This window comes from Chelonia mydas, chromosome 8 (assembly GCF_015237465.2).
Source record: "Chelonia mydas isolate rCheMyd1 chromosome 8, rCheMyd1.pri.v2, whole genome shotgun sequence".
In the NCBI taxonomy this organism is placed as follows: domain Eukaryota; kingdom Metazoa; phylum Chordata; order Testudines; family Cheloniidae; genus Chelonia; species Chelonia mydas.
This window is the reverse complement of record NC_057854.1, coordinates 96,013,382-96,034,156: the sequence shown is the minus strand read 5'-3', so window position 1 is coordinate 96,034,156 and position 20,775 is coordinate 96,013,382. Positions and strand designations below refer to the sequence as shown.

General features: G+C 46.7%; 1 protein-coding gene and 1 long non-coding RNA gene across 10 annotated transcripts in view; one reads left to right on the top strand and one right to left on the bottom strand.

Moving 5' to 3' along the window:
• Window positions 1-15,274, bottom strand: part of LOC119566994 — a 38,256-nt gene extending 22,982 nt beyond the window's left edge. Inside the window, exon 1 of the long non-coding RNA XR_006283287.1 lies at window positions 14,627-15,274. This is a non-coding gene — a long non-coding RNA (uncharacterized LOC119566994). The remainder of the gene's footprint in view (window positions 1-14,626) is intronic.
• Window positions 13,644-20,775, top strand: part of OSBPL9 (oxysterol binding protein like 9) — a 137,002-nt gene continuing 129,870 nt past the window's right edge. For 4 of the 9 annotated variants that reach the window (XM_043520918.1, XM_037906140.2, XM_037906139.2 and 1 more), the window contains exon 1: window positions 13,810-14,080. In XM_043520918.1, coding sequence (XP_043376853.1) covers window positions 13,970-14,080 — 111 coding nt within the window. In that variant the 5' untranslated portion in view covers window positions 13,810-13,969. Of the gene's footprint in view, window positions 14,081-20,775 lie in introns of all 9 variants that reach the window. The other 5 variants (XM_037906142.2, XM_037906141.2, XM_037906136.2 and 2 more) reach the window with 4 other exon arrangements.

Genomic DNA, 20,775 nt, shown 5'->3' with positions numbered 1-20,775 from the left:
GCAAAAAACTCCCACTGACTTAGGCATCTGCCCAGGCAGGTCTTGCAGTATCAGATCCCAACTGTGCAATGTGATGTCTGCAGATGAAAGTTTTGCACGAGCACCTTGGCCCTCGTCCAAGTGAAAGGCCTACAGTAGATCCCCGAATTTCTGAATGCCAAATCACTTCAGCAAACTGAGAAGTGCACTTTGTGAAATGGGTTATTGATTTAATAAAATGTATGTTTACATTTCTTGTATCTGCTAGCTAATGTGCAATCAAGTAGGACATCTTAAGTCAATCACATTCCTCCTTTTAAATGCCATTAAAAAAAATCTTTAAATCTATGCAAATTTTATAAAGCTAAACTACATTACAGTGTCCCTTTAAATGTGTTTCCCTTGAGACCTGTAATTAGATTTGGTAAAGAAGAGAGCCACTCAAGAATGTTTAACTGAGCATCATCATACTCTGCATTTAACTCACACTACAACACCAGACAATTTCTTCTTAGTCCTCAAGGGATCACCAGTGCCTGTTGGTTTATGTTCAGTTATTTGTCTGCCTTTTTACATGATTATCCTCCTGACATGGGACTAGCACTGTTAAAAGGGGCTAAATAAATAACTTGATGAATCAACCAGATCTCAAAACATTCTCAGAGCACCATCTCAGCCACGGTGCTAAATACCACAAAAGCATTTCACCTTTTCATAAAAAGGAACACCTTGTTCCAGAATAAATTCCCTGTGTAAAAGCACATCTCCTGGGGAAGGAGGCAAAAGGAGGGGAATATCCTACTGCTCAGCCATGCACACCAAAAATATCCATGGGATAAGACATATGAGCAGAGGAGAAGGCCTGGAGATGGGAGATAATAGGACAGAAGAAAGTATCAGAGGGGAGCCGTGTTAGTCTGTATCTGTAAAAGTGGCAAAGAGTCCTGTGGCACCTTATAGACTAACAGACGTATTGGAGCATAAACTTTCGTGGGTGAGTACCCACTTCATGGATATTGCATGTCATTCATCCGACGAAGTGGGTATTCACCCATGAAAGCTTATGCTCCAATGTGTCTATTAGTCTATAAGGTGCCACAGGATTCTTTGCCACTAGGACAGAAGAAGACTCAAATCTTCATAACTCTGGCTTCTAAATGTAAGATTTCCCCCCTCCCTTTTATGCCTCTCCTAAGAAACCTAGTCCAGACAGATATAAACACTCACTCTAGAGCAGTGGTTTTCAAACTTTTTAGGTTGTGTACCCCTTTCCAAATATGTAGTCTACTGCATACACTCATCTGAGATAGGGTCATAATATACCTATAATTAGATTGCCAAATCTCACTAACTAAAATGTGTTGTCTGCCATTACAGGATTTGTCTCACGTGCCCCCAATGAGAGTTCAGGTACACATACCCCAGGTTGAAAACCACGGTCCTAGAGGAATAAATCACATTTAGTTAGGAAAGGGAAGGAAGGGAGTACAGGGCGAAGGGATGGGTGGGGGACATTTATTGCTAATGCCTTTTATTTATTTGGAACATATAGCAATAAACATTGGAAAAAAAGTTCTATGACATTTTATCTGTTTGCGTCAAAACTGAGACACAGGACCCTACAACTAATTCCTACAACAAATGTCATTCTGAAGCAATATTCACACACGCCCTCAAAAATTGAAACTCTGACCCTACTTGTCCTTCCGTTCCCTGTGCGCTCTGTCCTTACAGGGCAGCAAGGAGAAGGGAGGCAGGAGACTCCTTCATAATCCACTTGACATTGATATATGTAGTTACTATTTATCAAAACATCATCCACGGACAGATGTAAAATACCCTTGTATAATTCTAATGATAATGACAGGTTTCAGAGTAGCAGCCGTGTTAGTCTGTATCCGCAAAAAGAAAAGGAGGACTTGTGGCACCTTAGAGACTAACAAATTTATTTGAGCATAAGCTTTCGTGAGCTACAGCTCACTTCATTGGCTGCATGCAGTGGAAAATACAGTGGGGAGATTTATATACACAGAGAACATGAAACAATGGGTGTTACCATACACACTGTAATGAGAGTGATCAGGTAAGGTGAGCTATTACCAGCAGGAAAGCCGGGGGGCGGGGGGGGGAATAAACTTTTTGTAGTGATAATCAAGGTGGGCCATTTCCAGCAGTTGACAAGAACGTCTGAGGAACAGTGGGGGTTGTTATAATGGTTGTTAGTATTATTTCACACACAGAGATGATTCTTAGAGTGAGGAAGACCAGATGAAGCTGCCACCACATTCCTGAGGAGAGAGATGAAAAGGAATCAAAATGTCACTCGCCCCATCCTCAGACTGTTTCCTGAAATACCCCAGTACCACAGGATGTTACATCTGCTCCAAGGGGCTGGGGTGGCAGCTGGTACTTTTGCCAATCAGGCTCCAACCACCATCCCTATCTCAAAGACCCACAAGCAAAATAGCTTCATCACTGAGGTTCTACTGAACTAGTTTAGCTGAATTTACACAAAGATTTTCAGTGGCAAAGCAGCTTCCTCTCAGAGCTGTTACAGAGCCTCAATATCCTTCTCCTCAGCCACTAGGGTCCCTACACTAGTACCCATTCTGAACAGATGGCTCCTTCCTATTTGCTAGAAATGATGCATAATTAAGCCACAGAAGCCAATCAAAAAGGATCACACAGTGGGCCATCTTGAAAAGGAGCAGGGAGGACAGAAAAAGGGAAATACTAACTGGTGAAGGAGAGTTTCAAAGGCACAGAAGCTTTGGTCTAGTACAGAAAATGTTACTGTCTTATGGTGCTTTGTTTTTAGCAGAAACTGGATAAGTGTCAGCTCACAAAACGGTGCTTTAAACATGACCTCATAGTGTATGTTATAATTGTTTATGAATAATAATTAATAATAAAATTAATAAGTTTTAATAACTTGGGATGTTAACACAAAAACTTGCAGAAAAAGCATCAAGAAATAAGAAGTTAAACAGTTAAATGTGTCACCAATATCTGGGGAGCTGCAGTTTTCAGATCGGGTACTTAAAGTTGGGCAGTTAAATCTACATGTACTGTAGATTTCAAAACCAGTAGTCAGATGAGTAAAACAGGTGCCTAAAAGATGGATGCAATCCATGGCAGAATCAGTCAGTTATACCCCACTGTTTTGACCTTCAGTTTAACAAAGACCTTGGTTGTTTGTATTGTCTTATAGCATAGCATCACCCTTATCCAAGCCCTCTATTTGAAAGATTTCTGAAGTCTCTCAAACCTTAGGGAAAGTTGGAGTTGCACTTTATTATTTACAGTACCCATTATTAGCTTGACTCCAGTGGGACTACTCGTGCTTCAAGTTAGGCAATTGTGTAAGTGTTTGCAGAAAAGGGAGCATATATGATACACTTAACAGCACATTTTTCAATGGTCTGTCCAATCCACTTTACAATTAACAGAGGAGTTTCTGCTACTTCCTTTGGTAGATTATTTCACTGTCTAGTAATATTCCTAGGAAATTTTTCCTGATATTCAACATAAATATCTTTTGCGCAAGTTCCTAGTTTTACCATCTTGGAATAACCTAAACAATTCTTCTCTCTCCTTGGTGTTTATACCCTTCAAATTTATCCATCTTCATCAGCTTTTCTAATGTATCTAGCACAGTAGTATCCATTTTTGTCTTGTTGGATAGAATATTTTTATGTACTATCTGCTCTCCCTCATAAATTATGCTGACCTATTAGAAACTCAGGCCTCAATTCTCTGTTCTGGCTGAGCTGTTCTAGCACATATATTGGGGAATGGGAGCTAGGGACAAAGGTGGTCCATGGAGTTCCTGCCTGCCCTTCAGGGATAGGTACTGGAAGTAAGGGTGCTGGGGATGCTGCCGCACCCCCTGACTTGAAGTGGTTGCCAGCATATACAGGGTTTACAGTTTGGTTCAATGACTCTCAGCACCCCCACTATACAAACTGTCCCAGCTCCTCTGCCTCCAGCATAAGGCTGCTCTAACTTGCACCTCACTACTCATGTTGCAACACTGCAACTCCACCTTTCCATAAGGTTTGAGAGACTTCAGAAACCTTTGAAATACAGGGCTTGGATATGTTTGGTGCTTTGCTATGAGATAATACAAACAACCTTCACTTCACCAAGGTTTTGTTAAACTGGCAGAGGTGAAAGTAAGCCGGTACAGTCCGGTATGGCATACTGGCAAGAGCCAGTACGTCATGCTGGACCGGACCGGCTTCCCCAGGCTGGTGCTTTAAAGGGCCCCGGGCTCCCTGCGGCAGCTGGCACCCTGCTGCCCGAGCCCCACTGCTGGAGCTCCTGGGGTAGCGGTGTCAAGACCCTGGCTGCGCTTTAAAGGGCATGGGGCTCCCGGCCGCTGTGAGGAGCCCTGGGCCCTTTAAAATGCCACTTGAGCCCCGCTGCCGGAGCCCCTGGGGTAGTGGCAGCAGAGCCGCTGCAGGGAGCCCTGGGCCCTTTAAAGCGCCCCCCCGAGCCTCGCTGCCGGAGCTCTGGGGTAGCGGCAGCAGGGCTCCGGCGGTGATTTAAAGGGCCTGGAGCTCTGCTGCAGTAGAGGCGGCCGGAGCCTGGGGCCCTTTAAATCACCCCTTAGCCCTGGGGCACCCCGGAGCTCTGGGGGTGATTTAAAGGCCTGGGGGCTCCCAGCCACAACCGGAGCCCCGGGGCCTTTAAATCTTGATTTAAAGGGCCCGGGTATTTAAAGGCCCTGCCTCTTCTGGTTGAGGCCACCACCACCCTGCCCCCCACGCGCTCAGGATTCCGGAGTACCAGTAAGTCCTTTGAGTTCCCTTCACCCCTGACTGGAGGTCAAACTGCAAGTCGGGGCAGGGGGTGGCATGGAGCCATTATGACTCTACACTAACTCAGGATTCTCTTTACAGAGGGAATTCTTGGGTGGCCAGCTCTGCCAGCTTCCTGGCTCCTTTCCATTGTCAGAGTGGTGTAAAAAGGCCACAGCACAATATAGAATTGGGCCCACAATCTAGTTTTCAAACTCAAAGAAGTGCTGTTGATACTATCTTAGCAGCATGACAATAGCAAGAAAAATAATCTTGTACAGTGCTAAAACCTGAATGCTATCTTGTTGACTCTATTAAGGTCTTTGCTACTTTGATTCAAGCTTGTTTATGGAAACTGCTTACAGAATTTGGATGCCTGCAAATATATATGTTAACTGTGTGCGCCAAATGCATGATGGAAGGTAAGGAAGTGTTTATACTGATGGGTCTCTGCCTGAAACAAGGGCAGCAAGATTATACTGGCTATTGTATTCCACCCCAATTGTAGTGACCCCCACAGTTTATATTTCTCTAAAATATGTTGACGATAATAAAATAACACTTTACTTAATGATGTAAACGGGGTGGTGTGCTTGTCTGTCTAGTCTCTGTTTTGCATTTATGGAGGACTGTATCACAAGAAACCAGTCTGCAGATGCATAAACTATCATACTTTTAAAAACACTTTCAACCTGAGCAAAGCACAAACACAGAAAGGGAAACAGCAGAGTTAATTAAGGAACTAATCTAATAACTGCTCACTCAAAACTGAAGACATACATGCAAATGATTATGGATGGGTCATACACTTCTTTGCATGTTCTCTGTGTGTATATATATATCTTCCTACTTTATTTTCCACTCCATGCATCTGATGAAGTGGGTTTTAGCCCACGAAAGCTTATGCCAAAATAAATTTGTTAGTCTCTAAGGTGCCACAAGTACTCTTTCTTCTTTTTGCTGATACAAACTAACACGGCTACCACTCTGAAACCTATAAAATTAACATGCACTGTCATGGAGCGTCTGGCCCTTTGAAGCAAGCTGGGTTCAGCCTTTATCCTTCAGCCTCACTGATGAGCTGACAACATAATGGCTAATAATGACCTCCAGCTGGATGTAATGGGGCTTAATTAGAGAGACTGACCCCAGCTGTGTTGGTGAAGCAGGGAGAGCACGACTTAGGCCAGGGGTGGTGAACTATGGCCCGGGGGCCACATCCGGGCCTCCAGACGTTTTAATCCGACCCTCGAGCTCTAGCTGGGGAGCGGGGGCAGGGGCTTGTCTTGCTCCAAGCAGCTCCCAGAAGCAGTGGCATGTCTCCGCTCTGTTTCTTATGCGTAGAGGCAGCCAAGTGGCTCCACATGCTGCCCCCACCCCAAGTGCCGCCCCTGCAGCTCCCACTGGTCAGGAACCGCAGCCAATGGGAGCTGTAGGGGTGGTGTCTGTGGACAGTGTGCAGAGCTGCCTGGCCGCACCACCAGGTTGGAGCCGGAGGAGGAACATGATGCTGCTTCTGGGAGATGCTTGAGGAAAGTGCTGCCCGGAGCCTGCACCCCTGACCCCCTCCTATGCCCCAACCCCTGCCCCAGCCCTGATCCCCCTCCCGCCCTCCAAACCCCTCGGTCCCAGCCCAAAGCACCCTCCTGCACCCCCAACCCCTCATCCCCAGCCCCACCCCAGAGCCCACATCCCCAGCCGGAGCGCTCACCCACTCCCACACCCCAACCCCCAATTTCGTGAGCATTCATGGCCTGCCATACAATTTCCATACCCAGATGTGGCCCTCTGGCCAAAAAGTTTGCCCACCCCTGACTTAGGCCTTGTCTACACTGGCAAGTTTCTGCGCAGTAAAGCAGCTTTCTGTGCTGTAACTCCCGCGTGTACACACTGCCAAGCCACTTAGTGCGCAGAAACTGCGCAGTTGCAGCACTGTAAAAAAATCACCCTGACGAGAGGCGTAGAGCTTTCTGCGCCGGGGCTACAGCGCCATGGTGCCAGTGTAGACACCCTGGTTGATTACAGCGCTGCAATTCGCCTCCGGGAGGTGTCCCACAGTGCCTGTTCTCGCCTTTCTGGTCATCGGTTTGACCTCTACAGCCCTGTCCTCAGGTGACCAACTGTGAGCCCCACCCCTTAAATTCCTGGGAATTTTGAAAGTCGCCTTCCTGTTTGCTTGGTGATGCATGCAGTGGTCTCAGCGCATCTTTCCAGGTGGCCACGCCTGCTTCATGCACCAGGCGATCCCCCGCTTGGACCAGTGATGAGCTACTGGACCTCATCAGCATCTGGGGAAAAGAGGCTGTCCAGTCCCAGCTGCGCTCCAGCCGTAGGAATTATGATACCTACAGACAGATTTCACAATGCACGTCAGAAAGGGGCCATGACCGGGACACACTGCAGTGCAGGGTCAAAGTGAGGGAGCTGTGGAACGCCTACCACAAGGCGCGGCAGGCAAACCGCCGCTCCGGTGCTGCACCCACGAGCTGCTGGTTCTACAAAGAGCTGGACACGATACTTGGTGGTGACCCCACCGCCGCTGCGAAGGCCACTGTGGATACTTTGGTGGTCAGTCAAGAGTGGACCGAACCAGGAGGAAGAAATCTTGGATGACGATGTGGAGGGGGAGCAGGATCCAGAGGTAGAGGATGACTCAGAGGTCAGAGATGCATGCAGCCAGGAGCTTTTCTCTACCCCAGAGGAGGCTAGCCAGTCACAGCTGTCAGAGATTGGCGAAGCGCAAACAGGAGAGGAGGCCCCTGGCAAGTGGCTTGGATTTTGGGAATCGCTGAAGCAAGTTGTTGAGGGCAGGAGGGTTGCAGAAAGCATGCTTATGTCTGTATGATGCACGTAGCGCCACATGCCTAGTCTGAGCGGTAGAACAGAGTGTTGATTGACTCCCTCCCTTCATGGGAATCTGCCTCAGAGATCTCCATGAAACTCTCATGGAGATACTGGGTGATCTGCTGCCACATGTTCTTTGGCAGAGCTGCTTTGTTTCTTGCCCTATTAAAGAGTAACTTTCCTGCACCACTCTGCCGTCACTGGGGGTGGGGACCATTGCTGCACACAGGCAAGCTGCATACGGGCCAGGATGGAAGCTGCAGTCTTGGAGAAGATCCTCCCTTGATTCCCTGCTCACCCTCAGCAGCGAGATATCTTCCATAATGAACACAGCCTGTGGAAAATGTGGGGACAGGAATGATTACAAGGCCCCCTCTTCAGTGCTGACTCTCCCCAAGAGCCATGTGCCCAGTGTGCAGTATGGTCCTTGAACACTGATTTCCCCTGCCCCTGCAGTTACTCACCATTTTGGGGGTCTTGTTGCTCAGGTGTGCTTGCCTGGGGTCAGCCAGTTAGCTACTATTCACATACCTGTCACTGTGTTTTAAATCACTGAATCAGTGGTCTCTGTGTTGAAAACAATACTTCTTCTGTAAACTGTTGCATTTTGGCTTCACAGGTATGACCTTGGGATCCCAGCCTCCCTCTTTGTTATCGCTGGCTGAACAGCTGCGCAGAATTAGAAAGTGGCCAAGAAAAACTAAAGAGGACTTTCTTTGTGATGTCATGATGCGCTCCGCTGCCAAAAAAGAAGAACTGAAGGAGTGGCAGGACAGTCAGAAGAGGGACCGAAAGGAGAATGTGGCATGCCAGAACCAAGCCACAGAGCGGCTCTTAAACATTACGGAGCGCCAAGTGGACACGCTCCAGGTGCTACTAGCACTGCAAACCGAGCAGCTCCGCGCCCACCCTCCCCTGCAGCCGCTGTCACAAAACTCTATCCCATGTGCCCCCCAGACACCGCCAGCACACTCTTATTAACTTCCTGGCTCCAGTCTGTACCCGCTGCATTGCACTCCTGCCCCGTCACAGTCCAGCCCTGTGGACTCCCACTGCTCACTGAACTCAACACCCATCCCTCTGCAGGTTAGCCCTGCTGAAGTACAGTACCCACTGCAGTGTACTCCAAAGGAGAAGGTTGCATATGATACCTGGACATACACAAATCTTTAACAGTCCCGGGACTCCACATCTTCCAGGGACCCTCTCTTCCCCCATTCCCCACAGTGCTGATGTGTTTTTTTGTTTGTTTCTCTCCTCCTGTTGTTGTTTTTAATAAAAGAATTGTTTTGGTTTGAAAGCAATCTTTATTCCATTAATTGAAAGCAAACAGAGCCCTTCAAAGCAACAGGCAGTTTTCTTAAACCTTCACAGTGCATCGTTTGCACCAATCACAATCACCTCCTAGTATTACAAGTACTGCACTACCAAGCATAGCAAGAAATATTCGTGGCTTTCAGCTTCAAATTGCTGCCTCAAGGCATCCCTGATCCTTATGGCCCCATGCTGCACCCTTCTAATAGCCCTGGTCTCTGGCTGTTCAAATTCAGCCTCCAGGCACTGAGGCTCAGTGGTCCAGCCCTGAGTGAAACTTTCACCCTTCCCTTCACAAATATTATGGAGCATACAGCATGCGGCTATAAGCATAGGAGTATTGTCATTGGCCAGGTCCAGCCTCCCATATAGGCAGCGCCAGCGGGCTTTTAAACAGCCAAAAGCACACTCAACAGGCATTCTGCACTTGCTCAGCCTGTTGTTGCACTGCTCCTTGCTGCTGTCAAGGTTCCCCATGTATGGCTTCATAAGCCACGGCATTAAGGGGTAGGCAGGGTCTCCCAGGATCACAATGGGCATTTTGACTTCCCTTACGGTGATCTTCTGGTCCATGAAGAAAGTGCCTGCTTGCAGCTTCCTGAACAGGGCAGTGTTCCGAAAGATGCATACGTCAAGCACCTTTCTAGACCACCTGTGTTAATGTCCATGAAATGCCCACGAAATGCCCACGCTGATCCACAAGTGCCTGGAGAACCATAGAGAAATACTCCTTCTGATTAATGTACTCAATGGCTAGGTGGTCTCATGCTAGAATTGGAATACGTGTGCCATCTATCGCCCCTCCACAGTTAGGGAAGCCCATTTGTGCAAAGCCATCCACAACGTCTAGCACGTTGCCCAGAGTCACAGTCTTTCGGAGCAGGATATGATTAATGGCCCTCAACGCTTCTGTCAACACAAGTCCAATGGTCGATAAGGGGCAGAGGGTCCCAGGGGGTAGTCAGGGGACAGGGAGCAGGGGGCGGTTTGGTTGGATGGGTGGGGGGCCATCAGGGGACAGGGAACATGGAGGTTGGATACAGGGTGGGGTCCTGGGGGGGGCGGTTAGGGGACAAGGAGCAGTGGGGGTTGGATGGGTCAGGAGTTCTGAGGGGGGCAGTAAGGGGGCGGGAAGTGGGAGGGGGTGGATAGGGGCAGAGCTCAGGCTGTTTGGAGAAGCACAGCCTTCCCTACTTGGCACTCCATACAATTTTGGAACCCTGATGTGGCTCTCAGGCCAAAAAGTTTGCCCACCCCTGTGATAGTGTGAACGCACAACAGCGGTTTCCCTTCAGCGCTCTCTGAGCAACACTGTAACTGCGGGTGCTATAACGCTGCCAGTGTAGACACACCCTTAAATAGAGCTGAGCACTCCGTAGAGAGAGGAGGATTCTGTAGGGAGGAACAAGGGGAGTTATGCTTTGGGAAGAGGCTGAGCAACCCACAAGTAGCACAGTGGCTTCTATGTGGGAACCCTGAGCTAGGGCCTACAAGAGCAAAACAAATTGATGTTGGGTCCAGAAGGGGTGAAGAACTCTTTGTTTGTGAAGTCAAGCCTAGGAGTGGTAAAGGATCTCTTATTCAGAGCTGAACCCTACAAGGGGACTGAATGAGTGTTTGACCTGGCCAGAGGGTTGAGCCACAGAAGACCCACTGAGGGAGTCTGGGGAAGAGACCAGCTGAGTGGTCACTATGACTGAGAAAGTGGTTACCAGAGGAGATGCATGAGGCAAAATCACATGGAATGCCATGTCCAGGCATGAGGGGGCAACCTAAAAGTGAGAACATCAATTTATAGGTACACATTAAATTGGCTTCAATATAACTGTAAATTGGGGTGTGTTTCCAGGGGGATCCTACAGGGATTGGTCCTTGGTCCTATGCTATTTAACACTTTCATCAATGACCTGGAAGAAAACAAAAAATCATTGTGGATAAAAAGTTTGCAGATGACAAAAATTGGGGTAGTGGTAAATAATGAAGGGGACAGGTTGCTAATATGGAGAGATCTGGATTGCTTGGTGAACTGAGCAAAAGCAAACATTATACATTTTAATAGGGCTAAATGTATACAGTTAGGAATGAAGAACATAGGCCATACTTACAGGACAGGAGACTCTAATTTGGGAAGCAGTGACTGAAAAAGATGTTGGGGTTATGGTAGATAATCAGCTCAACAGAAGCTCCAAGTGCAAATCTGCAGCTAAAAGGGCTAATGGGATCCTTAGATGCATAAACAGGGGAATCTTGAGTAGAAGTAGACTGGTTATTTTACCTCTGTATTCAGTATTGGTGCGACTGCTACAGGAATACTGTGTCCAGTTCTGGTGTCCACAACTCAAGAATGATAGTGATAAATTGCAGAGGGTTCAGAGAAGAGCCACAAGAATGATTAAAAGGGTTGAAAACATGCCTTTTTGTGATAAAATCAATAGATTGAGCTCCTTGAGTCTATCAAAGAGGAAGAGAAGGGGTGACTTGATCACAGTCTACGTGGCTCTAGTGGAGAAAGCTAGAAGCTGAAGCTAGATAAATTTAGATTGGATATCAATGATGGAAAGTCCACCACAACCCTCGGTAAATTGTTCCAATGGTTAATTACTCTCACTGTTAAAAAATTATACCTTATCTCCAATCTAGATTTCAAAGTTATGTTTCTAAAAGCTATGGTCTAGGAATTATTTTGGGGACATTCTATTTTACCTGTATTACAGAGGAGGTCAGACTAAATGATTACAGTGGTCCATTCTGGCCTTGGAACCTGAATTTCAGGCTCCATCAAACCAAGAGGAAGTGCAAATCAGGGCTTTGGAGCTGTGCTCCAGCTCCGCTCCAGCTCCAGGGAAAAACCTGCAGCTCCACTGCTCCAGAGCTGCTCCGGGCTCCAGCTCCAGGCTCCGCTCCAAAGCCCTGCTGCAAATTCCACAGTGGAGGATACCTCTCTGAGAATGTGCTGCCTCCAGCCCTCTCACAATGAAACAAGACAGATGTTCACTTGAGCTCTTTGGAGGGTCTCAATTGCTGTCATATGACACAGTGAAACAAATGATCTGAGACAACCAGGATCCAAACCAATGAAAGGTTTACATGATAAAACTAGAGTTTTGACATTGTGTAATGTTTTATTTTGCTTATGTTGGTATAATCTATACGCAACAATTCTGCATTTAGAGATACTAAAGCAGTAAACAGACTTTAGTGGAGACATGTACAGCTAAAAAAAAATTGTTACAACTGACAAAAAATTCTGCAAGATTGAACTACCTGTACATCATCACAACAGTACTTGTAAGACTGTATGTAAGGGCACCATCTGGTGCCTACCAGAAATATTACAGCAAACTCCTTAAATTGCAGTTGGAAAAAAAGTAGCAACTACTGTGAGATTTTAGAGCAGTCAGATGTGAAATGGCAGGATAAGTTACAAATAGGAAAGTAATTGTTCTCTGCTAAGGTCAAAGATGAATGTTTTTGCATTACAGAGAGGAGCATTAATGAAGCCTGATTCTCCTTTCACAACACTGTAAATCAGGAGTAATTCCCCTGTAGTCATTAGAGTTACTCTGACATAAAAGTGGTGTGAGAAGTGTGGGTGGATGACTAAACTCAACCAGTTTTCTGGTCTGAGACCTTAGACCAAGTGCAGCCCTTGTGTAATGTAAATACCAGTTCCAGCAGGATCAGGGTAGTGAGTAGCTTATACCAGGGTTCAACCGGGCCCACCGTCTGGGAAATGTACAAGAGGAAGTAGGTACAAAAGGAACCTGAAGGGAAAGTTTTGCAAAATGAATGTAAATGAAACTTGATGGAGATTGGTAGTGCATGCAGTGCCACATCTGTAAACTACACCAGTGAGTACAGAATCAGAAAGGGGCTAGTGGGCCCCGCAGTATTCGAGGCACTAGGTACCAGCAGAATGCTGCAGGAACGCATGTGGCACCCTGCCCACGCTCCCCACCTCTGGCCCTGTCCCTCATCCATGGCTAGGATGGCATTCAGCTCTCACCCCCTGCAGCCTTGGCCCCAGCCCTGCATGCACAGCTCATGCCCATTGTTCCCAGCTGCACACTTGCCCCTCCCACTCTGAAGCCCCTACACTCACACCTCCCGCTAGCCTCGAAATTGGCCCCACCGCCCAGCAGTGGTGCTGGAAGGAACAATTTTTGTGGTGGGGGTGCTGAAGGCAGAAACCATGTACTTGGGTTATTACTACTTCAAGACAGGGGGAGCAACCCCAGTGCCAGGACCTATGCTGCTCAGCGCGCCGGCCTTCATACATGCTTCAGCCTTCATGCCCTGCCGGCTGCCCCCCCCCAGCTCTGACTCCCCGCCGCACCCAGCCCTGGTGCACAGCACACAGTGCCCACGCTGGCTCCTCCAGTACCTGAGTCATTGCTGGGCAACCTGCCGCCCTCTACAAGCCCCAGCCCGGCCTCGGAGAGTGAGGCGCCCGGCCCCGCCTGAGGAGCCAGGCCCTGCCCTGAGCCCCGCTCCCGGGGGAAGAGACTGGCGCCGCCTACTGCTCTGGGCCGGGTCCCGCGCTTGGGAGCAGAGACACCGCCGCCCAGAGGGAGGAGCTAGAGCTAGACCCCGCCCCCTTACCGACCTCACAGCCTCCCGGGCTGAGGAGCCAGGGCATGGCTCCGCCCCCTGACCTGAGCCTCGCCCTCTTTTTTCTCGCCACTTCCTGTGAGCTGCCCAGTCCCTCCGCTCTATTTCCCCAGCTCGCGCTGAGGCGTTTCGTCCCTGACCCCTCCCCTCGCCGCGTGCCCAGGCAACGGTCTCTCTCTCTCTCTCTCCCTCCGCCCCCCATCGGTTGTTTTGTTCGCGGCTTAGCCCCGCCCCCCGCTGCGTGAGCAAGCCCCGCCCCCGACTGTTTCTCTTGTCTCCCGACTGCCCCTCCCCTCCGTTTGTTTAGTCCGCGGTCCCTTATTCCCTCCCGCGGCGTGCCCGGCCCTAGCCCGCTCGCAGTGCCGTCTCCCTCATCCCCGCCCAGCCTCCCGCTCTGTGGTGCCGGGCTGGCTCCCAAGATGGCGTCCATCATGGAGGGGCCGCTGAGCAAGTGGACCAACGTGATGAAGGGCTGGCAGTACCGCTGGTTCGTGCTGGACTATAACGCGGGGCTGCTCTCCTACTACACGGTGAGGTGCCGGGTGGGCCGAGCTCGGGAGGGAGGTGGGGGGGGGATAGCGGGCTTTGGGGGGGGTCACTGGGCGGCCAATGGGGAGGGAGGAGACGGTGGTGGTAGCCAATCGGGAGGGCCCTGTGAAAGATTTATAGACGGGGGGCGAGAAGCGTTTTTCTTGTTGGCAGCCGCTTGCAGGGATGCGGGGGGGGGTTGCCTCGCAAGGGCGTTGGGTAGCGCCCCCAGTGTCTGACGCGCTGTTCTCGGTCCGCCTGTGCCCCAGCGTAGAGGGGCGCTGCTAACCCGTCGCTGGGCCCGGCGTGCGAAAGGTGTTGGGATCCTTCCCTGCCAAGGCAGGCGCCGGGCTCCCCGTGACTTGAATTGGGGTGGGGGTGGGGGTGCTCACTGCTGACCGGCAGGCCCCGGCTGCCCAGAGCACTCGGTGAGAGGTGCTGCCCGCGCTCCTGGCTCCTGTCCCCTGCTCCCAGCGGCTGTGCCCTACCGGGAGGGGCTGGCCCTCCCTCCGTGACTCGGCGTCTCTCGGGAGAATGGGGCGTTTTACCTTCCTCGCGTGTGCTGCGCGGCTGAGTTTCTACGCATCTGTGAAGCACTTTGCTCTTCTGTAGCCCCCTTTCTCCAGGGATCTCAGAGTAGCACGAGTGTCTGTGTGAACCCCATGCCAAGAGCGCGTGACCCCCTTTTAGGCTCTTACCTTGCTGATTGACTAGATTTCTAGCTGCCACTTGTGGAGTACAAAAAAACGTTTATGTAACCAGTACATTAAAAAAACGGTGAATTTGGGGAGGGTGGGATAATAGAGTTTTTTTTTTTTTTTTTAAAAATAAGTGTTTATCTGTTCTCCTCCTTCCCCCCACTTTACCTTTAGTGAACGAAGCGATCTATCACTTAAATTTGTTGGATTACTTATTCTGTAAAAGTCATGGTGGAATACTGTCCCCCTCACTGATATCTCAGATTTGCTTAGTGTACAAAGAAAAAGGTGGCTTTTCTAACTGGCAACCCTGCGAGAGCCAAGTTGGGATCAGAAAGTCAAACCATGCTTTCTGGCTCATGCATTTTCACCAGAAATAAACGTTAAAACATCAATAAATATTGGTCTAATACAGTGGTCCACAGCCTTTCTGTTGCAATAGCATATTCATGTTCCCAGAAGTGTGTGGCGGGCTTTGGACGACCTGACGCCAAAATGCTGCTGAGAAGCGGCGTCATTGAGAGGTGCTGCTGCTAAAATGGCGCCGAAAAGTGGTGGCATTTCAGTGGCTGGTTGTTCGGCGGCTGTGTTCCTTGGTGGCAGGTCATCCAGCAGAAGCGCTCTCTTGTCAGTAGGTGGGTGCACGTAAATGCCCCGGCGCGCGTCATGGCGGGGACCACTGGTCTAATAGATCCATCACTTTATGCCAATGTTCAGTTCTATTGGCATTCTCTTTTTTCCCCCCGGTAATGTTAGTGTTTTAAAATTAAAATTTAATTCTACAAAATCCAGCTACTTATATATACTATTTCAACTGCATTTTCTGTACTTTGTAGTAATCTGGTTTGATGACTTTTAAAATCACCCTTAAAGCTGAATCCAAAATGCAAGGTACAGTAAATTGCTGTATGTCACACTCAAATTAAAAAGAACAGGAGTATTTGTGGCACCTTAGAGACTAACAAATTTATTTGAGCATAAGCTTTCGTGGGCTACAGCCCACTTCATTGGATGCATAGAATGGAACATATAGTAAGAAGAGATATACACACACACATACACATGCATACAGAGAACATGAAAAGGTGGAAGTAGCCATACCAACTGTAAGAGGCTAATAAATTAAGATGAGCTATTATCAGCAGGAGAAAAAAACTTTCGTAGTGATAATCAAGATGGCCCATTTAGACAGTTGACAAGAAGGTCTGAGGATTGTTAACATGGGGAAATAGATTCAGTATGTGTAATGACCCAGCCACTCCCAGTCTCTGTTCAAACCCAAGTTAATGGTATCTAGTTTGCATATTCAAGCTCAGCAGTTTCTCACTGGAGTCTGGTTTTGAAGCTTTTCTGTTACAAAATTGCCACCCTTAAATCTTTTACTGGGTGGCCAGAGAGGTTGAAGTGTTCTCCTACCGGTCTTTGAATGTTAGATTTGTGTCCATTTATTCTTTTGCATAGAGACTGTCTGGTTTGGCCAATGTACATGGCAGAGGGGCATTGTTGGCACATAATGGCATATATCACATTGGTAGATGTGCAGATGAACGAGCCTCTGATGGCATGGCTAATGTGATTATGTCCTATGATGGTGTCACTTGAATAAATATGTGGACAGAGTTGGCATCGGGCTTAGTTGCAAGGATAGGTTTCTGGGTTAGTGTTTTTGTTGTGTGGTTGCTGGAGAGTATTTGCTTCAGGGTGGGTGGCTGTCTGTAAGCGAGGACTAGTCTGTCTCCCAAGATCTGTGAGAGTGAGGGATCGTCCTTCAGGATAGATTGTAGATGCTTGATGATGCGCTGGAGAGGTTTTAGTTGGGGGCTGAAGGTGACTGCTAGTGGCGTTCTGTTACTTTCTTTGTTGGGCCTGTCTTGAAGTAGGTGACTTCTGGGTACTTTTTTGGCTTTGTCAATCTGTTTTTTCACTTCAGCAGGTGGGTATTGTAGTTTTAAGAATGCTTGATAGAGATCTTATAGGTGTTTGTCTCTGTTTGAGGGATTGGAGCAAATGTGGTTGTATCTTAGAGCTTGACTGTAGACAATGGATCATGTGGTGTGTCCTGGATGGAAGCTGGAGGCATGTAGGTAAGTATAGCGGTCAGTAGGTTTCCGGTATAGGGTGGTGTTTATGTGACCATCGGTTATTAGCACAGTAGTGTCCAGGAAATGGACCGCTTGTGTGGATTGGTCTAGGCTGAGGTTGATGGTGGGATGGAAATTGTTGAAATCATGGTGGAATTCCTCAAGTGCTTTTTTTTCCATGGGTCCAGATGATGAAGATGCCATCAATGTAGCGCAAGTACAGTAGGGGCGTTAGGGGACGAGAGCTAAGGAAGCATTGTTCTAAGTCAGCCATAAAAATGTTGCCATACTGTGGGGCCATGCGGGTATCCATAGCAGTGCCACTGACTTGAAGGTATATATTGTCCCCAAATGTGAAATAGTTGTGGGTGAGGACAAAGGCACAAAGGTCAGCCACGAGGTTTGCCATGACATTATCGGGGATACTGTTCCTGATAGCTTGTAGTCCATCTTTGTGTGGAATGTTGGTGTAGAGGGCTTCTGCATCCATAGTGGCTAGGTTGGTGTTTTCAGGAAGATCACCGATGGATTGTAGTTTCCTCAGGAAGTCAGTGGTGTCTCGAAGATAGCTGGGAGTGCTGGTAGCGTAGGGCCTGAGGAGAGAGTCCACATAGCCAGACAATCCTGCTGTTTGGGTGCCAATGCCTGAGATGATAGAGCGTCCAGGATTTCCAGGTTTATGGATCTTGGGTAGCAAACAGAATACCCCTGGTCGGGGTTGTAGGCATGTGTCTGTACAGATCTGTGTGCTTTTTCAGGGAGTTTCTTGAGCAGATGGTTTAATTTCTTTTGGTATTCCTCAGTGGGATCAGAGAATAATGGACTGTAGAATGTGGAGTTAGAGAGCTGCCTAGCAGTCTCTTGTTCATATTCCAACTTATTCATGATGACAACAGCACCTCCTTTGTCAGCCTTTTTGATTATGATGTCAGAGTTGTTCCTGAGGCTGTTGATGGTGTTGTGTTCAGCACGGCTGAGGTTATAGGGCAAGTGATGCTGCTTTTCCACTATTTCAGCCCGTGCACGTTGATGGAAGTTGGTATGCCTACTTCCACCTTTTCATGTTCTCTGTATGTATATATATATATATATCTTCTTACTATATGTTTCATTCTGTGCATCCAATGAAGTGGGCTGTAGCCCACAAAAGCTTATGCTCAAATAAATTTGTTAGTCTCTAAGGTGCCACAAGTACTCCTGTTCTTTTTTGTGGTTACAGACTAACACATCTGCCACTCTGAAACACTCAGAGTAGTTCATGTAATAGTTTAGTCTAAACATTTTAGGTTTTGGGTATCGCTGTATTAAATGAAATTAATGTTTTAGCAGTGTAATGAAAACTGATAGTCAGATGGGCATAGTTACTCAGACCTCTAAAAACCATAATAAGTAGGTGAGATTGTAAACTAATTTTTATAAATGAATCTGTGTGTGTGTGACACTGATTTTTAGAGGATTACAGAAGTTCTGCACCTGATTAATTCTTATTCCAAATACCACTCCCTAAAATTGAAGCAAGTTCAAAATGGTATAATTTAAATATTATTTGTGTATATCTTTCATGAACCCATCAGCAACACTCCTTTCCTGTGGCAGATGTATTTAGACAATAGCCTTTCATAGTGACTGAAGGGCCAGACAGGATGTCAGCAGCATATGTCAATGTAGTTATATATGAAAATACACTTTTCATGTGTTCATTAAGTAAAATTCAGTAGCTTCCAGTAGGTTTACAATCCTATCATCACTAATTGGTTACAGATGTATTCATATTTTGAATCGGCAATGAATTCAGGCATAGTGGGAGTGTGAAACAATTACTAGAAACGATCAGATTTTACTTAATATAACACATGCAAAAAATTCACACTTTCTTCTGGAATCTGTTAATAGCAAAATGCAGGTGAAATTTGGCAGATGGAGGAAAGGAAGCAGTATTTGCTTTTAAAACTTTTCTTCCCCCACCCAACCCTCTTTTGTATGGTTTTAGCTAGCTACAATCTTGACCATCCCCACCCCTTGTATTTTGTCATGTGGACCTATTGTACCCCAGGGTTATGGTTCCTACAGAACCTGAGCGCAGAGGCATTGTTGAATAGGAGGTGAGTGTTTCACAACAGGAATCTAACAATGCCACATTTCTGTAAAAATGGGGGCAAAATAGATTTTTTTTTGCTTTTGGGACAAAATTTCTTCTGTATTTCCACTCTAAATGAGCAGAAAGCATTAACTGCTAATTGCCAAATAATTGTTTATTTAGAGAAGCTAGTTGTGCATAATTGAAAGTGCTGTTTGTTGGAGAAGCAAATCTAGGTGAAGTTTCAGAGTAGCAGCCATGTTAGTCTGTATTCGCAAAAAGAAAAGGATTACTAGTGGCACCACTAGTAATCTAGAGACGAACCAGTTTATTTGAGCATAAGCTTTCGTGAGCTACAGGTGAAGTGCCCAAGCTTTTGTGTGGTTATATGAGCCTGAGGAGGCAAAACTGAAGACCGGATGAAGAATATTGACCTATTGAATATGAAGCCTCTGAAACTAGACATGTAGCTAGAGTCCCCTTACATAGAAAAACCTGTAATTGGCAGCTCAAATACAACTTTGGCTCCTTAAGACAGTTTCTTAAGTAAATCTCAGAAGTCCCAGCTTAACAGGAAAACAAAACTGCTTTATAAACCCCTTTAAAGGTCACTGCATTCCATTCTCAGATGACATAATGAACTCTCCCTCTGCTGGTAATAAACTCAAAGTTTTGTTTTCACTGCCTGCGACCTCTTAGAGAATGAGTTTAATAAATGGACAAACTCATACGTGATTAACAGTGTGCAAGATTAAGAAGCAAGTAGTATTTTAAAATCTGATCCAAGTAATGTAAATGCAAAAAGAATTAAAGATGGTGAATGTTTTAACCTTTTTTGCACTTAAGTCCGTGAATAAAATAGTATTTGAAACCAGTATTTTGTATGTCACACTTTGTTATATTTGAATTGTAAATCTTCAAAAATGCATATAAACTAGTGATGTGTGCCCTCCAAAATCCAGAGCAGGAACATATATTTCTGGGCTCTTTGGGTATCTTTATTAATAAACTTTAGGGAGGGACCCACTCTCATATTCTCTTCCTAGGCCCCCAAATATCTTTGCTTGTCCTTGTTGGTTGTCTTGTGTGTGGTATGTACTACCCTAAAGAACATTTCCTTTTTAAGATTTACAGATGTCTTTTCTGGTGTTTCCTTTAACAGTGATGCATCATTTTTCCACTTTAAAATAATGGTATCTTTTGTAAATAATTTTTATTAAAGAAAAGGTGATGGAAATGTTTAGTGTCTCCTGACATCTAAATCTCTAGTAGTTCTCATATATATTAACTGTCTAATAGTTCCTGATCATTAGCAGAACATGATAAAATCCACTGTTCGTGCTCTTAGGCATTGTCCACACTAGGGGGGAAAATGTTTTCTTACCACACGTTAGTTAATGTGGCAACTAAAACGCAGTAGAAAGCTAGTGAAAGACAAACTGCCTTGTTTTCACTAGGATTCTACCTCTGTTTGCTACCAATTGTTAGCTAACATGGTAAGAAAACACTTTTTGTAGTGTGGCTGCACTCATCTTCAACTTATCTAGATCAGGATTTCAAGATGAGGTGTTGGCATGTTAGCTAACACATTCTAAGTGGTCTATTATAGACTGTGTTGTCTTACACCTCTTTAAATCTTAAACTAGAACAAAGCCTTAAAGTTCAGTCACAAACATCATTCCATGTTTGTTCAGCCTTCTGTGTTGATCTTTTCAGCTTATCTGTCATGTCATGTTTCTAAATTGTTGTTTTCGACACTTTCCAAAAGGGTTACTTTAGATTTTGGACAGTTTTACAGAGTTTTCTTGCTGCGGAAAGAAAACATACCTTACAAATTTCAA